The sequence below is a fragment of the Hoplias malabaricus genome, chromosome 10 (assembly GCF_029633855.1).
Source record: "Hoplias malabaricus isolate fHopMal1 chromosome 10, fHopMal1.hap1, whole genome shotgun sequence".
In the NCBI taxonomy this organism is placed as follows: domain Eukaryota; kingdom Metazoa; phylum Chordata; class Actinopteri; order Characiformes; family Erythrinidae; genus Hoplias; species Hoplias malabaricus.
Window position 1 is genome coordinate 6,046,878 of NC_089809.1, and position 23,772 is coordinate 6,070,649.

The 23,772-nt window shown below is 39.2% G+C and overlaps 2 protein-coding genes across 2 annotated transcripts in view; both read right to left on the reverse strand.

The window, feature by feature from the left end:
• LOC136708579 (hemicentin-1-like) overlaps positions 1 to 275 on the reverse strand; it is a 42,319-nt gene extending 42,044 nt beyond the window's left edge. Inside the window, exon 1 of the mRNA XM_066683213.1 lies at positions 108 to 275. Within this exon, the coding sequence (XP_066539310.1) occupies positions 108 to 180 (73 nt within the window). The 5' untranslated portion in view covers positions 181 to 275. The remainder of the gene's footprint in view (positions 1 to 107) is intronic.
• Positions 276 to 2,614: 2,339 nt separating this feature from the next.
• LOC136708580 (carcinoembryonic antigen-related cell adhesion molecule 20-like) overlaps positions 2,615 to 23,772 on the reverse strand; it is a 48,062-nt gene continuing 26,904 nt past the window's right edge. The window contains exons 5-13 of the mRNA XM_066683214.1: positions 13,985 to 14,302; positions 11,051 to 11,329; positions 9,442 to 9,696; positions 8,449 to 8,578; positions 6,856 to 6,893; positions 6,430 to 6,452; positions 5,212 to 5,268; positions 2,946 to 3,058; positions 2,615 to 2,669 (exon numbers count right to left, since the gene is read on the reverse strand). Of these exons, the coding sequence (XP_066539311.1) occupies positions 2,969 to 3,058; positions 5,212 to 5,268; positions 6,430 to 6,452; positions 6,856 to 6,893; positions 8,449 to 8,578; positions 9,442 to 9,696; positions 11,051 to 11,329; positions 13,985 to 14,302 (1,190 nt within the window). The 3' untranslated portion in view covers positions 2,615 to 2,669; positions 2,946 to 2,968. The remainder of the gene's footprint in view (positions 2,670 to 2,945; positions 3,059 to 5,211; positions 5,269 to 6,429; positions 6,453 to 6,855; positions 6,894 to 8,448; positions 8,579 to 9,441; positions 9,697 to 11,050; positions 11,330 to 13,984; positions 14,303 to 23,772) is intronic.

The window sequence follows — 23,772 nt, forward strand, 5'->3', positions numbered from 1 at the left end:
ATTTCATAAAAATGACTGTAATTAGATTTGTAATGTTTCATAAAGGCTACATACACTTCATTTGGCAACGTACTTTTACTGCATTTCAAATCTGAATAAACGCTTACCTGCAAACAGCAGCAGAGAGAGCGCGCGGCACAGAGCGCGCGCAGCCATCAGCTCGAGCCCCTCTCTGAACATACTATTAATATTAGTCACTAATCCCCGCGCTGTGGGCCACTGTAGTTTAAACTCCGCTCTAACTAACAACAGCTCTAGGACTGAGACAGAACAACAAAAAAACAGACCCAACAAATGACAAAACCCGACAAGTCAAAAGGGAGGAACACACATAGACCAATGAAGATCTTCGTTTCTGTGAATACACGCTACGTCACACCCAGGCCCCGCCCCACAGCGGCTAGCCACGTGGGTCATCTCCCAAACACATCGTAACGTTCGTTCCGTTACTTTGTAAATATAGTGATGGTGAAATCTTACAGATAATACTACGCATTTACCATAATGTTAGCATTTGTTTGGAATAAAACAACACTTACAAATGTTAATCATTTGTTTACATTCTGTTTATTGCATTGTTTACATTACATTGTTTACATTCTGATTATTTTTGGAATTAATTAGGTTGTAATCACATTACAAGTCATTAATAATCATTCATAGCACATAAGTAGAAATGGCAAAACCTGTTTTTTTTGCCAAATAGTGAACCCACATCCATTTACAGTTGGAAAGAAGACTGCTCCATCACATATTTGTTAATAAACTGTGGTGTTTCCCTGAACATGACATGGCTACATTCACTTTCTTGTTAATTGTTGTTTATGAAAATTTTTATGAACTTAAAATCCTTTTTTCCTGGTGAATCTGGCCCCAGGATTTAAATTTTAATCATTTTTAACCATTTTTGTTTGTTTGGTTGTACATTTTGTTTACACATTTTAAGGATTTTTGCATTGTGCGAAATATTATCATGTTCAAAACAGAGAAAAACATTTAATACATATTTTCATATAGTATATTTTATGAATATACTATTACATACCACATACCTTCATATACACATAAGCAATCATACAGGGGTTAGACAATGAAACTGAAACACCTGTCATTGTAGTGTGGGAGGTTTCATGGCTAAATTGGAGCAGCCTGGTGGCCAATCTTCATTAACTGCACATTGCACCAGTAAGACCATGTGCATCCAATGGTTCAAACATTGTGTCCTGAAGGCGGTGCCGTGTATCAGGACGTCAACGCACCAATACACACAGCAAGACTGGTGGAACCGGCAAGGATTGGTTTGGTGAACATGAAAGTGAAGTTGAACATCTCCCATGGCCCCATCACCAGATCTAAATATTATTGAGCCACTTTGGGGTGTTTTGGAGGAGCGAGTCAGGAAACGTTTTCCTCCACCAGCATCACATAGAGACCTGGCCACTATCCTGCAAGAAGAATGGCTTCAAATCCCTCTGACCACTGTGCAGGACTTGTATATGTCATTCCCAAGACGAATTGACGCTGTATTGGCCACAAAAGGAGGCCCTACACCACACTAATAAATTATTGTGGTCTAAAACCAGGTGTTTCAATTTCATTGTTCAACCCCTGTAGATGGTAGAACACATATATATATATAGATATATTACATTTAATTACAATTAATTACATTAATACAGTTAATGTTGACATCACAAAATAAAGTCAGGCAAAAATAGAAAAGGAAATTTTGATGATGACACTGGGAAAGATGGCAGTAACTTTCAAAATATCCACTCATTTTTTCAAACATAAATCCAGTTTGGACTTTGAATTCCTTAAATGGGCAAATCACAAACTACAGAATGATCAAAGATACTCATTTATATACAGCAACGTACGTAAAATTCAAGTGTTTAAAAAGCTGAATGAAAACACTACTCCACTAGCAGCAGTGTGTTCACTTTGTGTATTCACTCCCTGACAGTTCCCTCTATTGGCCAAGCTTTATTTTACACAAATTCAATATCTCATCATCTGTGACTGACTGGCACCCTGTCCATCGTGTGCTATTGCCTTGTGCCCAAAAACTCGGATCATGATGAAGAGGTTCCAGAAGGTGAAGGAATTCATCAATAAGTGAATATCCAATTATCACTGGACTAATGTAGTGTACAAAGCAGACCTAATGTCCACTGAGTCTAAATACAAAGTGTAAGGACATATACGGGAACACTACCTTACAATTACAGCTTCAGAATCATCGCGATCCTTCACTGACCATTAATCATTCAGTCTCTGTCATCGCGGGTCTGAAGCCTACTTCGAATCAATGAAGAAGGCAGGAACACACCCTGGGCGAGGCACCGGTCCATCACAGGGCAACACACATCTATGGAAAATTTAGCATGACCAATCAACCTACCATGTGTGTTTTTGGATGGTGGGAGGAAAATGGTGGGCACACACAGAGAACACACCAAACTCCTCACAGACAACAACCCCAGGACCCTGGAACAGTGTAGCAGCAACACTACCTGTTACACCACCACGCCGCCCAAGCAACAACTTAGAAACATCAATTATGTTCATTGATATAATTACAAAGCAACTGTAGTGTAAAAGCAAAAAAAAAATCACAAGATTTTCTCCTCAGGAGTGTGGAGAAATTGAAATCCACTTCATTGTTCCTGTTTAGCAAACAGTTGTAATATTAATGCTAAAGACCACAGCGCTAACACGGTAGACATATACAGTCACTGTGAGGACAAAATAATTCATTTAAAAATACTGCCCACCTAAAGCTGAAGCTGTTACTAACTTACTTTTATACAGTACTCTTTAATCTGACAAAGCAAATGCTTTTAAATTCAGTTGAGACACTAACTGCCCATTACTGATATGTTCTGTTTCTGCAGGTTTCTTTGACCACTGTCGCTGTGATTAAAAGAAGCCGAGCTGCTCACCTGATGCTTCTGTGTCTGAGGTGTCAACGAGACCTCACCACAGCTGCAGACTTGCTGTTAATTTTGGGCCGAAATTGGGTATTTTCATAGGCCACAGTTTCATAGCATGATTCCTAAGAAGAAAAGATCCATGATGTAAAATGTCTTAAACCCAAACAAAGTCATTAGGCTGTTGCTGAAATCACAGAAAGATCAACACAAACGCAAGTTACAGCTGAATTATTGTTATTAAAATCTGGGGGTGGAAATGAAACAACTTCCATCCATCCATTATCTGTAAACGCTTATCCAGTTCAGGGTCGTGGTGGGTCCAGAGCCTACCTGGAATCATTGGGCGTAAGGCGGGAATACACCCTGGAGGGGGCGCCAGTCCTTCACAGTGCAATACTCACACATTCACTCACACACTCACACCTACTGACACTTTTGAGTCGCCAATCCACCTACCCACGTGTGTTTTTGGAGTGTGAGGGGAAACCAGAGCATGCGGAGGAAACCCACGCAGACACAGGGAGAACACACCACACTCCTCACAGACAGTCACCCAGAGGAAACCCACGCAGACACAGGGAGAACACACCACATTCCTCACAGACAGTCACCCAGAGGAAACCCACGCAGACACAGGGAGAACACACCACACTCCTCACAGACAGTCACCCGGAGGAAACCCATGCAGACACAGGGAGAACACACCACACTCCTCACAGACAGTCACCCAGAGGAAACCCACGCAGACACAGGGAGAACACACCACACTCCTCACATTCAGTCACCCGGAGGAAACCCACGCAGACACAGGGAGAAAACACCACACTCCTCACAGATAGTCACCCAGAGGAAACCCACGCAGACACAGGGAGAACACACCACACTCCTCACAGACAGTCACCCGGAGGAAACCCACGCAGACACAGGGAGAACACACCACACTCCGCACAGACAGTCACCCGGAGGAAACCCACGCAGACACAGGGAGAAAACACAACACTCCTCACAGACAGTCACCTGGAGGAAACCCACGCAGACACAGAGAGAACACACCCACACTCCTCACAAAGAGTCACCCGGAGCAGGAATCGAACCCACAACCTTCAGGTCCCTGGAGCTGTGTGACTGCGACACTACCTGCTGCGCAACCGTGCTGCCCCATTTTGATATTGTGTTCTTATCTTTTTGCAGAGAAATGTTCTTCCTGAGGCACATCATGGCCACGTGTATAACTGCCTCAAACATATGTTCATACACACTTCATGGGCAAACATTTAAAGAACGGGACGTAATGAAGAACATAGTGAGTTTCAATATGACATTATCATAGGATGCCATCTTTATCAGATAATCAAAGTTCAGATCTTGCTAGAGCTGCCCTGGACAACTGTAAGTGCTGCTATTGGACAGCGGAAACTTCAAAAGTCAGCCACAAAGCAGTTGCATCTCTCAAAAATGTTTGGCCTGTGTAAGCAACATCAGCACTGTAAGTGTTTATCAGAAACTAGATTCTTATCTCAAAGCAGTACATGACTTAAATAGAACTGTGTGTGTGGATGTTATCATTAGCCACCTGCTTCTGAGAAAAGCACCAATTACTGAGCCCCCACTCATTTATTACTTTACATATTAAGAAAGACAACACTGACTGGTCAAGGGAGTTTACAACAATAAAACATCCTCAACCAGACGATGATTAGCACGTCATTTTTACTGCTGCCATAACATGTTCTATTACGGACAGAATATTTTCAGTAGTTAATAACAGAGAGAAACATCATCTTAATTAAGTTCATATTAAATCTGGTCTATATCTAATATTTCTAATTTAATTATGAAAAAGAATCTTATAAAATGATCGGTCCGTCTCTAGACAAATACTTTTCTGCAAAGAATGGATTACTATAAATAAAATATAGAAATACTTTAGGTTGAATATTCTTTTTCACAAAGTAATCTCATAATGAGGAACAGGACTTGGGCCACTCCAGGGTGTGTCACCCCCAGTGATTCCGGGTCGTCTCCGGACACACCCTGGCTCTGAACTGGAAAAGAGCTCATGGACAATGAATCGACGAATGAATAATGAGAAATAGTAGATAAGTTGAATAGTTTCAAGATGATGTAACTTGTTATTTCATCATTGTCATCTTTCACCATTTTCTGCCTGGTTGACTGGTTGCAGATATATTTACACTAGAGATTTCTGCCAGGGAAATAGCTTCGAGTAAATGAAGTTGCTGACAAATAAATATGATGAAATATTGCTGCTTACCTGAGTTTCACCAGAAGGTGGCTTAATATTCTGTAAAGCTCTCACATTCTCATAGAGCTAGGAATAAAACAATAAAACATAAAGTAAAGCACCTTAAGAGAAACAAATCCTGGCCTAATTCAATATTTGAGTTGTAAGTCTAGTCTTTGGTAGTAATCTGGTGTGAAACATATTGTAATCTCATTCATTCATTTGCCTTCTTTAAATGCTTCCAAATAAGGCCTGTGGTGGATCTAGAGCCCACCTGAGATCAGAGGCCAACACAAACACTCCACAGCTACTCAAAATAAATCGTTTTACATTAACTTCCCTTTAAAAATCAAGAAGGCTTTTTCCTTCTCCTGTTAAATCACTATGTTGGGACAATGACTTTGTTTTTTGATTATTATACAGGGTGGGCCATTTATATGGATACACCTTAATAAAATGGGAATGGTTGGTGATATTAACTTCCTGTTTGTGGCACATTAGTATATGGGAGGGGGGAAACTTTTCAAGATGGGTGGTGACCATGGCGGCCATTTTGGATCCAACTTTTGTTTTTTCAATGGGAAGAGGGTCTTGTGACACATCAAACTTACTGGGAATTTCACAAGAAAAACAATGGTGTGCTTGGTTTTAACGCAACTTTATGCTTTAGTTATTTACAAGTTTCTTACCACTTCTCCCACTCTTCACACACTGATAGCAACACTGCAGGAGAAATGCTAGCACAGGCTTCCAGTACCCATAGTTTCAGGAAGTTAATATCATCAACCATTCCCATTTTATTAAGGTGTATCCATATAAATGGCCCACCCTGTACAACCATACAATACAATTTGATCCCTGCATTTAACCCTTCCATGGCAGTGAATACACACACCCAGAGTAGAGGATAGCTATCCTCAGCACCCAAAAAGCATTTCGGGGTTTAGGTGCCTTACTCAAGGGCACTTCAGCCATGGATGTTCCTGCCGGTCGTGGGGCCTGCTTCTCTAAACGTTTGGCCAAGGCTGCCCCCTCCTCCCACAAAATTCTGCATTCTCCTCCTAAGGGAATCAAACCTCTGGCAGAGATACTGTGACTAACGAGGATCACTCAAATCACTTTAGTGTTTTACTGTAAGATTTGCATCATCTGGGAAAGATTCCAATCCTGACGTATGATGTTTAATATCACAGCAGAATCTGTACGAAGTGTTGATGTAAGAGAGACAGAGGAAATAGAGTGACTCACTTGTTTGCCTTGATTTTGTGGTGCTGTAATATAAAAGAAATATACAAATGTTAAAAGCCAAAAAAAGATTTGGTGTGATGCAAAGATCTACCAACAAAATGCTAATCAAATCTAACATAAAATATATGTTGTACATTAAAAAATCAAGTTATGGATTTTTTGAGACTTGATGCAAGACTCTCTCAAAGAGGAAGGCTTTAAGTGCAGTTTATCTGATGGAGACATCGCTGTTAGGGGTTGAGTCCCATTGTGTCTGTGTTATTTACTCATTTATTGATTTACAGTTTGGGAAAATGGTAATGGATGAAATTATAAATAAATAATATGCAATTACCGTTTGAATGGGAAATTAAAAACATGAAGGGTGACATTGAACAGTGCTGTGACACTGGGTTTTATTGAACAGATGATTTTTTGGACACGTACCTCCACTCTGGATGTCTTCTGTTGAGCTTTGTGTTGGTCTATGTGTTTAAATCAATAAAATACAATAAAAACAGGCGTTACAGTTTGTGTCTTCTGGGGGCAGAAAAGTTTCAGGGCAGTAATAATAATTTATTCATAATATTACTTTCTACTCCCCCCGTCTAAACAGACCTGGTCAGGATGTTCATTCCTTTAAACAAGAATGAGCCACAGCTCAGTTCAGTGCGAGATCCCGGGAGCGAGGAGCAAAGAGCAGAAGCTCTCATTCACGTTTTCTCTATGTTTAATCTGTACTCTTGATTTTTCTCTCTCCTTGTGTTTGTTTGGCTCAATTTAACCTCGTCTTAGTGCTCTCATTAATGTTCAGACCCATTTCCTACAGCTGAACCTGCCGTGTGTGATGAACGCGCTTTAGTCGACCGATTCAGCAGCAACTCCCATCTTTATGTTTCATAGCGAGGCTGAGGTCAATAGCATTCCATACACTCCCCGTTATAAGATCATCGCCCCTATATCTCTGTCATCCCCTTGTAGTGATTTAGTTAGGAGTCATTCTTTAAAAAGCCGAGTGAATCATTTACCAGGAATAAAGAGGACTATAAATAGTTCTGTTTTTTTCCGACAGAAACAAAAACAATGGACCTTTTACCACTGTGTAAATGATGATTTGGATATTTCCTTCTACACAGAAGCTAAAACACACTACTGGAACGAAAGGTTGCGATAACTTGCTAATCTAAAATGAAGGGTATTAGTAGGGAGTTTGCGTCTCACTTTTCTGCAATAACAGCCTCTACTGCTGGAACATTTCTTTGAATATTTGAACGAAGAAAATTTGCGAGGTTAGATAACGTTTGCAAAAAAAACATCACTTTAATTCATCCCAACTCTATTAGATGGAGCAGTACTGCTCTGGAAAACCACTTTTTCACCACTTTAGCCAACAATAGTTATATATTAGTGAGATAATAATGATGATAACCCACCAATACACTCTATAATGGCTGTCATACATTGTGATTGGAGTGTAGAAGTGTAGAACATATTCTGACCTTAAAGTGCTAATTACATGATCAGGAAATGACCCTGGAGTAGGGGGGAGGGAAGGTGCTTAACACTGCACTTCTGTAGATAAATTAGAGAAGTAAGATCTCTAGATAGATTAGAGAAGTCTCATTAATTTGTTGAAGAACTTCCTGGGTAGAAAACTTGACCTAACTGTCTGCAAACATTATGCTGACAAGAGAAAATAAGATAACAGAAATGTGTACCTCATAATGTGCTGGTTAGGGAGAGTCTGGGTTTGGGCAATGAGATGATGTAATAATGAATAAAGACGTGACAATAGTCTGGTATATACTGCAGCAAATGTATGAATAAACTAGAGATTGGAGAGAACGCTTGACTCTGTGTCTTTATTGCTCTGATTTCTCCATGTACAGCTACTAATAACCTTATGGTAATTATACTAGCTGTGGATTTGCATGCACAATAGAACATCACCGTCTACAGCCCACAAAAAAAGGGATCTTACAGTTGTAATCACTTCCTATATGATCTACATCACAAAGAGAAACATGCCGTGTTTTTTACCTTCCTTTAATTTTCACAAAGTAGACAATCAAGCCAAAAACGACTGCGACACCAAGTAAAACTCCAATTACGATCCCAGCTATAGCTCCAGGAGACAGTGGTTCTCCACCTGCACTCAGAGTTCCTTTCTCTGAAACAACAAATTGATCAAGATTGAGTCATTTCATGCATTTAATCAGATGCTATTAAAGATTCTGTGCAGTAGACAATCACACATACCAGGTATCATCAGTATCATCAGGAGGTATGTTGGGTGAATGTGATCTAATACTGTAACAAATCTGTCCTGAAATAGCACTCTCTAACACTGCTGCACAATCATAATTTTAGCACCTGTTTAACTGTTTAATTGAAATCATTGATGATAGTGAAGCGATGATAATTCCCTTCATGTTCCTCCTCACACAGTTAATGTGGTTGTCTGTTGACCGTTGCAGAAGTGAGCAGCTAGTGTTCTTTGTCACACCTGCCCTTCTCCCAGTAGAGCAACATAACAGAGAAACCAAAAGTTAACCATGAATGGTATTTGTTTCTTTTAAACAAATGAAGGAAAATGCTGGAAGATGGAGCACACAGCAGACAAAGCTTTGAACACATTTGCAGTAAAACGGTCAATAAACGCTTTACAATGTTGATTCAGTATCACTTTGCAAATGTCTGATAGAGACTGTCTCAGAAGAAACTGGAGTACTCAAGACCCCAAGGGAGAATACTAAAATATAACTGGAGAACTGGGATGAAACTGAGTATGGTTGTAATAAACCATGGGAGTTTTCATGGAAGTAGATTCATGGAAATCTATGGGACCTGACAGGGCCAGGGGAGCTGGTGTAAAATGGTGTAATGTATTGACTCTCAGTTATGAAACGTAATTTTTCAAATAGTCTGTCATATTTCCAAATGTATTTTTAAAAAATCTGATTATAAAAGGATCTTGACACAAACATTTTTAAAATGAATAATATTTCATAATAATTAATTGTTATATTTTACCTTTAACCACCAGAAAATATGATCCTGACGTCTTGTGTCTAGTGACATCATTAAAGGCCGTGCAGGTGTAATTTCCACTGTCACTGAATTTCGCCTCCTTCACTGTGAATAAAGTTGTATTTACTTCCGTTTTTGTTGAATTAAACTCCCAGGTGTAAACGGCTTCTGGAACAGAATCAGCAACACACTCCAACGTCACAGATTGACCCTCGTCCACCTCCACTGGAGCTTTAATGTTGACATCATCCGGTCCATCTGCAACACGGAGTACAGACCCAGCACTGGTCAGTTTACTAATCAACTTTTAAAGCTCAGAAACAGAGGGTGAATTTTGTACTTACAGATAACTGTCATGAAGTACTCCACAGTGTCAAAGCTGAACAGGTTACTGAGATTAACATGATAACGGCCACTCTCCGCCCTCTTCACTGGACTAAACCTCACTGTGCTGTTATTATCAGAGAATGTGATGCTGTTGCACCAAATTCCTCACAGACAGTCACCTGGAGCAGGATTTGAATCCACAACCTCCAGGTCCCTGGAACTGTGTGACTGTGACACTACCTGCTGCACCACCGTGCCGCCCACAGGAATTAATTTAACATGCAAATTTTCACTATTTGTCAGTAATAAACCAAACATGAATATTCACAATTTTAATTATATAAATATGCCTAGACAATCAAAGACAAACTGCCACTTTTACAACAGACTGATGATAACCCCACTGTCAGTGGGTGGAGCCTGCTGCAGTATGATTTTCCATGTAGTTCAGTGTTCAGAACTATAAGCACTTTTCTTAGCTGCTTGAGGTCTGAGCTAGAACTGTTCTGTCCCAATTTTGATCGCGGGGCGGACTGACGGAGGCGGACGCACACGCTAAAACACAGTGAACTTTATTTACAAAAAGAATAACAAAACAGAGAGACTTCGATAATAAGAAAACAAACAGAGAGCTAACAGAGACTTGGACAAAAGGAGCTAAGCGAAGAAATCTAGGACACAGTTAAACAGACGAAACCTAAATATGGAGTGGTAAACAGTGCTAATGGGATATACAGACTAGAGAGCTAGACAGAGTCATAAACAGAGGACTAAACAGAGAACAAACCTAAAAGAGGATCAACAGAGACAGACAGACTTGGGAGCAACAAGACAATGGAAAATGAAATGATTAATAACAGAGACAGACAGACAGAACAAGAACATGACCTAGGGAGTGAAATGAGAACATGACATGACAGAGACAAACAGACTGGACTGAGTGACATCAAGCAACACAACATGACTTGGGAAAGGAAACAACAAGACTGGGAACTGGAACGAATGACCGACAAGAGGAAGTGAGACAAGGGGACTTAAATACATAACACAGAAAAGACATACCTGGAACAGATAACGAGGAGGAAGGACAAGGGCGGAGACATGGACAATAACAAACAGAGCCATGTGCTAAGAGAGCACATGGCGGGGAAAACAGACAAGACAGGACCAGGGCGTGACAACTTCAAAGAATGGGGTACCAGAGCACTTCTGGCCCATTTCCACCAATGAGTATATCATGTAGGTTTCAGTCTACAACAGGAAGTCATAATAAGAAGGAACTCACAGTAAATGTTGAAGTTTAATGGTTGACTCCTGTTGTTGCTGATGACGTTGAATGCTTCACATGTAAATGGTCCTTTGTCGTATCTGCTCACATTCACAATGGTCAGAGTTCTGTTCGCATTTGTCAGAATGACTCCACCCCCTACTGTAACCTCAGAGCTGCCATTCAACCAAAAGAACATGGGGGAGGAGCCAAAGGCGGAGCAAGTGAGGTGGACAGTGCTGTTGAATTCAATCAACTCCGACTCGCTCTGTATAACGGTAACGTTGGACACTGGCACTGGAGATTAAAGAGTAATAAAGGAAGTCAGGAGGCACACACCAAGACCAGAACCAACACAAAAATATCCAGTGTTTCCGCTATCATTAATAGACTGAATGAGATACAGAAAAGCCATTTTCATGAACCGAAATTATAATTCTCTATCCATTCTCCAACTTTAAGTTAGCAGAGCTGATCTGGCTTGTGCCTGGGAAACGGAGTGCAGCTCAGGTTTCCTGTGGTCTATTTGCAGTAGGCTATAATCACAGAACTTCTTTGCCCCTAAAGAAACAATGTGTTTTTCAAGGGACTGAAATCTTACTTTGGTTGTTGTGTTTTTCATGTAAGCCACTGAGATTTCAGTTCAGGAGGGAAAGCAAGGAAAATACAGAGGGCTTGTCATCCTTGCAACCAAGCAGTTCTAAGAGGACACTGAAAAGTCCAGATCTGAGGCAACAAATACCAAACTCAACTCCAAACCAGGGCATGCCAATCTGCCCAGGAATAACACACAGTTTTGATTGAGGTGCATATTTGTCAGCCACTATTCATAAATGTTGTCAGTGCTTTAATAGAAGAGGTTCGGTTGCAGGATGAGAATATATCTGGGGATGAGGGGGTTGACAATGGCACATGAGTGCTATCCAAGTTGTAAAAACTGGTCTAACTACATTTTACTGTAAATGAGCCATCAGAAATCGAACACTGGGGTTTCTGCCAAAACTAAGAAATTAATTGGTCAACGAGAACAACACCAAAGACAATAAAACTCTTAAACAGAAGTTATAATCTAGAGCTTATACAACTCCAATTCTAAAATAATCCTAATATAAAAACAAATCTCATAGATCCACATTTTATTCACAATTTAACATTGTGACTTAGCATTGTCTTCCCTGAAAGAGATGTTGTCTGGCTGGGAGCAGATGTTTTAAAACCTCTATACACTTCAGCAACGCCTTTCCAAATGAGTAAACTGCCCACACCATAGGCACTAATGCAGGGGTCAGCAACCTTTACCACTCAGAGCCATTTGGACCTGTTTCACACAGTAAAGAAAACACTGGGAGCCATAAAACCCTTTTGAAATTTTAAATGAAATAACACTGCGCAGAACAGGGTCTTTTTGCCTTTGTGCTCTGTATAAACAAACTATACTGTGTTACATTTATGAAATCAATGAACGACTGCAGAAAAATGAAATAACTTTTCTGCATGCAACAAAACATTTTTAACTCCGAAAAAAAGACGTTGTGTTGACGGTTAAGTGAAATACTCAATGTCTATTTGAGTCCTTGTAGTAATGGAAAAAAACGCCAAACTTAAATTATCCACTGGCAGCAAACAAAAATACTGTCCTCTCTCTGTTAGTTCTGGCTCAGAGAAGATGGCACTGTTTCTGAATGGTGTTGACATGTGGATTCTTGTTTACAAGATTCAGCTTTAACCTGCATTTGAGGATTGCACGGTGAACTTTGTTCACAGACAATAAAAGAAACATTGACACCTTCTGTTGGAAAATCAGGTGAAAGGATAATGGTCGCTCCTGATATTTTTGCTGTAAATAATAATAATAATAATAATAATAATAATAATAAAAAAGAGAGATATAACAAACCAAACCACAGCTTCTAAAACAGTCCCCTTTCACAGAGACACTTAGCACTCACACACACTTCAGCTACCTTTTCTTTATCATGTGCATCTAAACTGGTGGAAACAGAAATTAGACCAAAGATCCATCCATCTATCCATTATCTGTAACCGCTTATCCAATTTAGGGTCGCAGGGGGTCCAGAGCCTACCTGGAATCATTGGGCGCAAGGCGGGAATACACCCTGGAGGGGACGCCAGTCCTTCACAGGGCAACACAGACACACACACATTCACTCACACACTCACACCTACGGACACTTTCGAGTCGCCAATCCACCTGCAACATGTGTTTTTGGACTGTGGGAGGAAACCGGAGCACCCGGAGGAAACCCACACGGACACGGGGAGAACACACCAACTCCTCACAGACAGTCACCCGGAGCGGGAATCGAACCCACAACCTCCAGGCCCCTGGAGCTGTGTGACTGCGACACTACCTGCTGCGCCACCGTGCCGCCTAGACCAAAGATCATCAAAGAAAAACAAGTTTAAAAAAGTAACACCTCTAAGACAAAGGTCATAGCGTCTATAGTGATATATATATAAACTAAAAACTTTGTAATTAAAGAGTAATAAAAGGAGGTGGGGTACACCTTACACTGATTTATATTTAAAACAAGAGCATAAATATTACATGCCTGCTGATATTTCCAAATCCAGATGTGTTCACCTCATTTACTTCAGCTTTGAAAAAACCTCAGTCTTAGTGATGATTTATTTTTCTGCTTCTCACAGTGTGTGTAATCTGTAATAATGTAGAGGTCTGGCCTCTGGGACATTGTTATTTGAAATAAACAGTGCAGTGAAATAGGGGTAATTTGACAAATCAGTTTCTCATTAGTTTAAATGGGTTGTGAAAAAGTAGTCAGAGCACGCTCAAACGCTGATGCTGTTACTGCAGTAAAGTGAGAATAAATTCCCTCTTAATACCTTTCACTTCAAAAGAAATCTAGGATTGGCAGGTGTCCACAAACACTGTATAGTGTGTATGCAACAATGAGGACCCTGTTTACTCACCAAATACCTTCAGTGTAGTTATTGCTGTGACTTGTGTATTGGTTTGTACAGTCAGATGATAGTCTCCATTATCTGCAGTTGTCAGACTCCTGAGCTCCAGAGCCAGAGTGATGCTGTTAAAACTGATTCTCCCCTCATATCCAGGGGCTATTACAGGTGAACTACCACCAGGTACAAGAAAAATAGTTACTCCACCAAAAATCCAGGAGACCAGACTGTATGGTGGAGGAGGAACTGTGGTTGGTTTAAACTCCACTTTCTCCCCAACAGCTCTATTCAGCTCTGGGGGTAAAGCCAGCCGTTGCCCAAAACATACTCCTGTGTGAAGACAGATATATTTTTACATAAAAGAAGACAACTTTTACCACAACGTTTACTGCACTGTAAACATTTTCAAGGCAATTGGGAAAACAGAAAACAATTAGTTCTGTCAAAGAAATGTTGTATATTCACTAATTTAGATATTTTGTTGTTGTTGCTGTGTGAACTACTTTGTATTTACTCACATAATTATCGAATGAGAACCAGAATGTTGACCGAGCTAATGAATATTCACAAAACATTCATTCATTCGTCTTTAAGCGCTTAACTATGCTGTTAATATATTAAAGGTCATTAATAATCAGTTATAACACATAGAAAAGGCAACCGTGACCTGTTGTTTGCCAAATAGTGAACCCACATCCAGCTACACTGTTAAACCTCAGATGTTGCCAGATATTGATTTTACTTGGTCTTTCCCTGTCACAGTCGACATGAACCCTGTTGGTTTTATCACATATTGGTTAAAAAGTTTCAACACATAACCACAAGGTTTAACCACCAACACGGTGTCTTTTTATACACTGATGATAATGTGGTGTTAACCTTAACGTGTGAAATGACTAAATTCACATTCTCAGGTCGGAGGTTATTCTTTATCTGGACACTTTCAGTAAGTTCTGACACTTTCAGTATTAGACAAACAAGTCACTGCTGCCCTTTCTCTCTCTGTGCTACAAATGACTATTTATGACCTTCCGTTAATTCAATACATGACATGTTTCAATTAGAGTTTTTTGTTACACCCTGGCAGTATACAACAACCTGGGGCACAGAGCAAATCCTTATTTAAATGAAATAAATTACAGGGGACATACACATTCACTGATGAGTAAGAGGACAGATGTACATTTCTAATTACACTCCAATACAAACATTTATTCAAGTGTAACAGGAAGTGAAGAGATTGGGCAGGAATGGGTGTGTTACACTTCTAGTTTTATTAGTTCCCACCATCTTAATTTTAATTATTTTAATATTTTATTTTGTGTCAACATAAATTTTGATATTTTCTTAACATAACTGTGCAATGTTTTTTTATACATTCACGAATTTAATACAAGTTTATTATGAAGAGTTCTGGTTATGGGTTTCTTTACAAAGTAAAAATTCCCGACTGGAGGACAGACATCTTTAGCTGACTTAGATCGCCCATGCTATAGTTTCCTTCAGAACAACTGTAAATGTAACACAGCTGTGAGAGAGCAAGACCAAACCACTATTTATTGGCTTGCATTATATACATAATATAAAATATATTTGTGGCTCAGCCCACACACACACACACACACACTCCAGCTATGAATCCATCTCGTGTGCACGTGAAACAGCCAGGATGGAGAGTTAGTTGAGGATAAATTGACGATTGGCCCTGGTTTGATCCTTGTGGTATTTTGATATTTTAAAATTTGAAATAAATATAATGCACAGGTTGTGTTTTTAAAGCAGTGTCATATTAACATTAAAGGGTAGTGCCTTGTACTACTCTTTTACTGCTGTGCTACTATGTGTGTTTAGTCACATCACTTTTAACATTGTAACTATGTTGATACACTCTGTGTCCAAAGGATTGCAGACACCTATGGATTGATTTGATGTCAGCAGAATTTTAAACTGAAATTTTCCATGATGTGAATTTGCATTCAATAAAATAAGTTATCTTTTGTAAATAAGTGTTAATCAAAAGTGTAAGCATTTTACCGTACCACAGACATGACTCCTTAAAATTAAAATGGCCATATTTAAACTATTTTAAATGATTTCATGGTGGAACTATGAATACTTTCAGATTTAAGAAGATCTCTTGTCTTTCGTTACTCAGATCCTCAGAGTGCAGCTATTTTTTTTTTTACAGGGCACAGGAGCTCTGTTTCAATTCTGTAATCTAATGTAATGTAGGTTAAACATTAAGAGCACTTCACGTTCTGCACAGCTAACCACAGACAGTATATCTGTATATTCACATCAGCCCGAGGTATTTAATGATAGGAAAACCGGTGAACACCAGTTTGCAGTGAAATCTTTCAACTTTCACTTTAGTGAAACACACACAGAGCTGAGGAGCAGCTGTAACTCTGTAACACAGTGAAGTACATCTGAAAACACTGCTGCGTTTTGTTGTTCCTGATTTGTGAACTGAGATGAAGTCATTGTCCACACTGAAATCTGCCATTAACACACATCAGAGTTTTTATCTTCTAAAGCTGATAAATTCAAATGATGTGCCTTCTGAATTAATCCAGGGTCAGTCTCGCGAGGCTGATTAGTTACACATTCCACAGTCTATTGGCTTGGGCAAGGAAACTGAAACTTTAAATAATTCAAATATAAATAATTCATGCAAATATAATTGAAAATGCAGATTCAAATACGTATATAATTGATTTAGCGCCATACACAGCAAATTCACCAGAGTTAAATCAACACTATTAGTGTAAAAATGTAAACTTGTCAACACTCTGTGTTGATTTAACTCTGGTGAATTTGCTGTGTACGAGTGTGGTTTTGCTCATTTGCGACATACGGGCGCATGCGCAGTCTCTCATTGTCGATCAGGAAGTTACACCATTGACCACAGACTTCTCCATTGAAAACAGCGGGTCACCGGGTCCAGTTTATAAACATTGTCATAGTTTCAGTCACAGTCAGTTTAGTGTTCGCCCGGAGTAAGGGATATACGTAAATATTTCAAATAAAATCAGCCACGCTACAGACAGTCTATAGATATGGTTTGGTTGTGCTTTATAATAAGTATTCCCTGATAGCAAGGAGACGGCGGACCACTGTTAGGGTGACCAGACGTCCTCTTTTACCCGGACATGTCCTCTTTTTTAGACTTAAAAAAAACGTCCGGCCGGATTTTCACAAATGTCCAGGATTTTGTTTTTCTAGAGCTTACATAGAACTTCGAGAAGTTTCGTTCACAAACTAGTCCCGCCCTCCCCTACTCCGTTTGGTTCGCTTGAGTTAGAAGGGGGTGTGGTGAAGTAGCCTAAAATCTTCTGATTGGACGTCTGACTGTAGAGCTACCGTTATTGGTCGATAACCTTCTCTGTAAACATTTAATTGGTCAGTCTGCACGTCAGTAGTCCTTGTTTACGTCAGGCAAAGTTCATGTACCTACCCCCTGCTTTCGAGCAGCTATGCCGAAACGAAAATGTAAGTTCTGTTCTTAAGTTGTAAATTCTTAAGTCTGTGTAGCAAATACAGGTGTAAAGGACCTAAAAGCAAACATAAGTTTCAGCCAAGCATCGAGGGGCAGCCCACCCTGCCACGACTTGTCCTCTTTTTCACCATCTCTGATCTCGTCACCCTAACCACTGTTGACCCACTGAGGGCAAAGTTGGAGGTCCACTAGTGTTTTACACAGCGTTTTCTGGGCGGACAGCTGCTGATTAAACAGAATTTTAGACAAAATGCCACATTTTAGCACTTTTCCATTCACAGTCCAATGTACATTTTCTCCTTCATTAGGTTCTTTTGTTATCCTTTAGATTAGTAAATCATTTAAATCCAGCACAGTGTCAACGTTTTTAGCATTTAATCATTTTATATCAGGCTTATACTCATTATTATATTTCTCATAGTTGTTGGTAATATTTGTATTAGTTTGTTTTCCAGAATAAAAGTCTCTGTGAATGTAAAATCTGTTTGAGGAGATTATAAATGAGTTATATCCTGTACTGGACAGTAATCTGAGTGGTCCCATGGTGGACCAGCACTGGTCTACAGTCAGTGGTGTGACAGCCTTTTTATGACAGTGGACTGATATATGTTCGCTGTCTGCGTTAAACCACTAACGAAATCTGATATTGCCTTCCCACAGAAAATAATCGTAAGAGCAGTTAACACCAACCAACACAAATTCACATGACAATTTTAAAGACAACCATTTCTGGATCATTCAGTTCAGTTAAATTGGAAAAAACCAGGATGTATCTAATTAATTGTTACCCAATGTGTATGTCAGAAGAAGAGCAGATGCAGTGATGCAAAACATACTGTTTCTGTCTTCATTGGTGCGCAAAAGGGGAGGAGGGGGGAGAACAGGTGTCCACAAACTTTTGGCCACACAGTGTAGATGCTGCCTGTCAGAGAGGTTTCAAGAGGAACACTTACCTGAACACAGCAGCAGAAACAGTGCACGGCAGAGGATGCACACAGCCATCTATTAATAATATTACTAATACTAATAATAATATTAATATCAATTAATAATAACCCAGAAAGACCCGATTAATCGCGATGATGAACAAAAACCCAGAGCTCCGTCTGAACAGTAACCTTCTCTGCTCTAAACACGAACACAAAGTCAGTTTACTGTTAATTATGAACTTGACAAAAGTCCACCCCTGAAGAGAGAGAGAGAGAGAGAGAGAGAGAGAGAGAGAGAGAGAGAGAGAGAGAGATTACATCAGCCATTAAAATAGCTTCCTTGTTCCTACATTGACTCTCCTCTGAATGGAAGCAAATCTCTCATCAGACTTTCAAAAATTACCACCTTGTATCACTGATTTTTTTTTTTTTTTTTTGCACTGAAATTATGCATCTGATTTTAATTGCTCTTGAATAGAACTCATGAATTTTCAAGAACACTTTTTCACTGTTATTATTCAAGGTTAAATTCAGATAAAAAAATTAAAGCTCAAAAAAATTCAAACAATACTTTTGGAAGTTGCTCAAATTCGGTACGAAATTCAGAAGCCAAAATACGAGTGAAAACATTCAGATACACATCCGGGTCACCAAGGATGAGCAATCGACTCATTAGGATTTTCTCTTTCACCTTAAATGATGCAGTAGTTGCATTCTGTCGCCGCTAGATGGCGAAATACGAACACAACTTCCACACCGTGGAAAAATTACACGTTTAGCTTCCTTCCGCGGATATTATCTCTTTATTTTCAAAGTGTCTCAAAAATCTGAAAGACTCACTAAAGACACAATATAACAGACTATTGATGTCCTGAAGATGAAGACATTTTACTGTGGAATGTTTATTGTAATGGCCCTGTGAACAGAGCATGTGATTTGACAGAATGTGGAAACATGAACTGTGGGGATACAGTCGTGTGAAAATTACGACACCCCATGAAAGCCTTTGTCTTTTTAAACATATTTAAACATATGGACATATGACTTTCATTTGAACAGCACTGAGAGATGGAGCTTATACAAATAAAACTGAAGAAATTACTTATAAACACAGGTTGTACAGTGTAATTGTCTTTGGCAGAGAGGATTTGGCAAATTTTTCATGGGTGCGACCCACACACTCAGCTCTACTGCTCCTCCCACAAAGGCAGGTTCCTTACAAATGTGGCACCATTGAAAAGGGAAATTAAAAGGCTTTTTAATTGTATAAAATGTATTGCCAAGAAGCATTGTTACAACAAATAAATAATCTTCAAACACTAATCTCTATATAAATATTTATAATAATATTGGAAATAACCAGACATTGTGAATATACACACCAACATTCAGTGTTTAAACACTTTATTAATAAACTGTATTAATTAAACTCTGCACTTTGGGATGTTATATTTGTGCTACACCTTCTGTAAAATCAGTTTCAGATTCTTGATAATCTGACAATTAAAAATAAATATGCCATAGGACATTTACTCCACAGTTCATCTTTCCACATTCTGTCAAATCACATGCTCTGTTCACAGGGCCGTTACAAAACATTCCCACAGTAAAATTTCTTCATCTTCAGGACATCAATAGTCTGTTATATTGTGTCTTTGGTGAGTCTTTCAGATTTTTGAGACACTGAAAATAAAGAGATAATATCCGCGGAAGGAAGCTAAACGTGTAGTTTTTCCACGGCATGGAAGTTGTGTTCGACAGAATGCAACTACTGCACCATTTAAGATGAAAGAGAAAATCCCAATGAATCGATTGCTCACCCTTGGTGACCCGGATGGGATTTTTTTGTAACTCGTATTTTGGTTTCTGAATTTCGTACCGAATTTGAGCAACTTCGAAATATATTGTTTGAATTTGAGCTTGATTTTTTTTATCTTTATTTATTAACCTTGAATAATAACAGTGAATTCACGAGTTCTATTCAAGAGCAATTATATTCAGACGCATAATTTCAGTGCAAAACAAATTCAAAGGTGGTAATATTTCAAAGTCTGACGCGACAGATTTGCTTCCATACCCCTGCCCCAGTGTTCACACGCTCGCACCCTCGGTTGGAATTGACCGGAAACCTGGAGTGTCCCTATACTTTAATTTGCCTTAAAAACTGTGCTCTCGAGCGCCCCCTTTGTGCACTCGTTGCACCTTTCTCCTAAATCTGCACAGGACGACCCCTTCATGAAGAGAATTATCCATGTTCCACTGCGAGCCTGTGACATTCCTCACAGAAAATAATAAAAAGAGGAGCGAAAAAAAACCCCGGAATATTAACCCTTTAGATGTAACTACAATCTATTTTTAAAGACAGATGTGGTTCGAGTCATGTTTTAACAGCTGAAGTTAGAGGAAAAGGCCTGGTTTAAGTTGCCGTCGTTACACACTAAACCATCACTGGATTAGAAACACCTACCTTGTATCTACATTCACTGTCCACTTTGTAGTTCTACAATTACAGACTGTAGTCCACATGTTTCTCTGCATACTTCTTACCCCCATTTCACCCTGATCTTCAATGGTCAGGGCCCAGAAAAGACCACCTTAGAGCAGGTATGATTTGGGTGGTGGATCCTTCTCAGTGCTGCACTGACACTGACTGACGGAGGTGTGTTAGTGTGTGTTGCGCTGGTGCGAGTGGATCAGACACAGCAGTGATGCGGAAGTTTTTAATGCACTCATTGTCACAGCTGCACTGAGAATAGTCCACCAACCAAAAACATCCATCTGACAGAGCGGAAAGTGAGTGGATACAGTGTTATAAAGACCAACACCACTTCAGTGTCACTGCAGCGCTGAGAATAAAGGACATTAATGAAAATTCAAACCCAGATCCTGTTTGAAGGCTTAAGGAAGACAGTAATCAAAGCCAAGCTTCAATAAAGACAGATTGATGTGTTCTTTATTCCAAAGAAATCACTTTTAACATCAGGTGGTCACTCCTATGTTTGACTGTTGAGCCCCTCACATAATCCCCGCCCCCCAAATGACTCCTGCACTTTAGTAGGAATACTTATAATAACAACAATAGAATCATATTAATATTCATGACCATCGAATTCATAACCCATTGCACACTAGTTCAGAAATTGGAAAAGTAAAAAAAAAAAATCAAAGTGGAAATAAAAATAAAGAGTGGTCCGAGTTCCCTTCTGAGGGCTTTAGGAATGATGGACATTTTTTAAATGTTCCACTTTCACACATTTGATATTGGAAATTAAGATTAGGGGTAAAATAAAATATGAACCATATCCCATTTGTATTCGTGTAGGTTTCAGCAGGATTTATCCATTGGGTGCACCGCCCCCTAGTGGCAGAAGATGAGGTAAGACCAGTGACTGCAGAAAATTACAGTCATTGTTTTATACAGTCATTAGGTAGAAATCCACAGTGGTGCTCAGGGGTACTGCTTGTGCCCCACTGACCAAACGATGAGATTTAACATTATTTTCTACAATGGGAACAGACTTAAATGAATTAATTTGCTGAGATTAATGCAATTAAGTATAAAACATTGTACTTGTTCCCAGTGTTTAATTCTGTAAATGAACAGTTACCCTTCAGCAGTGTGTTTTGTGGAGATTAAAAGCAGGTCAGTTTACCCAGGGCTGCATAAGCATTGGCACATGGCCGTACCTGTCTGTGTCAGGAAGCTTGATTTGAAGCCAAGTTTCACTATGGTTAGGACAAAGTCTCACATCTCCAAAACACTAACATTACAGGAAATTTGAAGTTGATGAGTTTGGAAATTGATGGGTTATTTTTCCATGTCAGTTTTAGGCATTTCTGTTGGTCTGTCTGTCATATTTTAGGGCCATGTAAAGAGCAGCTGGTATTTTCAGATTATGATAACATTCCTTCCTATGATAAAGATATGACACTGGTCACGCTTCTCAGGTAAGGCCTGAATACACTAAGTTTAGAGGAAGTGAGAGGGAAACTAAAAACCAGCAGTGTCCCGGAACACTCCAGATGAGTCTGGTCATTTACTGTGGACTCAAATCTGTGTGTGTGTGTGTGTGTGTTTGTGTGTGTGTGTTCATGCACGTGATTGAGAAGGAAATTCACAAAATTCTGAGGAACTGAAGTTCTCAACACTGGATTAAAACAACACTTTAAAATGAGATTCTTAATCATTTCCAGCTCAAAGCCCACAGCTTTACCACCATTGAAAATTAAAGCTCACAGAAAAACCAAACAAAAGCATATCTTTTGCTTAAAAATCCAGTTTAAGGAAGAAAAAAATATCCAATTTGAAGAAATGTTTTTGGGGTAGTGTCTACACAGTGATTTTTGGGTGCCTTTCCCTACAATATGCAGCAATGAATATAAAATATCAGCAGAGTAGGCAAAGGGGAGCTCATTAGACACCAGTAATGAGGAAGAATGATGACAGACAGAACAGCTCTACATTTTTACCCCAGTCTCTAGCAAGTGGACAACTGAAGTAGAATTCTAGGGGGAACACGTTTGGTCCTGGTTTGTGCATCAGTGCTGCAGTCATTTCATGAATTTCTAGGACATCTCCCCTCTGTTTCGGCCTGAGGGCCACCAGTCTGTACTTTGTGGCCTGCTGTATTTTTATTCATAATTTTCATTTATACAGTATTATAAATAATATAATGATCTGATATTACTTATACATGTATAAAGTCCAGCTCGAGGTACTAAAGTGTAAACCATGTTATTAATTTTGGAACCCTGGCTAACAGAAAGAACTGTAATTACCACAAGCGGGAAGTTAGCTAATGAAAATATCAGCCAGTGACGGGTTTGGCTGGAAGAACTGGACTTAAAATGTATGAGTAAATGACTTCTAATATAATAAAAATAATGAAAATAAATGACTATATCTTCAAGAAAAGATTATTTAAAAATAGCCTGAAACACACTCTTAAAGTCAAAAGGAAGACAGAAATTAAATAAAGTAATAAATAAATGCCTCTCACACTTTTATGAATGTCAGATTGTGTGTGTGTGTGTGTTGTTTTGTACAAAACATTTGAGTGTCAGAATTTTACGAAGATTTCCCCCAAAAAACACTGCAGACAAGTTCACGTTACTGGGTTACACTGCAGCTATGAAAGACAGCAAACTACTGCTCCACGCATTTCATAAAACAGACACAAACGTATAGAGAGAGACTAGCCTCAAAATACTTTACAATTGAGTAAATATTAATCCAAAAATTTAAACACGAGTCACAAATATGTTTCACTGCTCACAAATGAACACATCGCAATCTGTGTCTCACGGCCTGCAGTTTGTACAAACACAGTTACATTCATAAATACACGTGTTTGGTTTTCATAGATGTATCA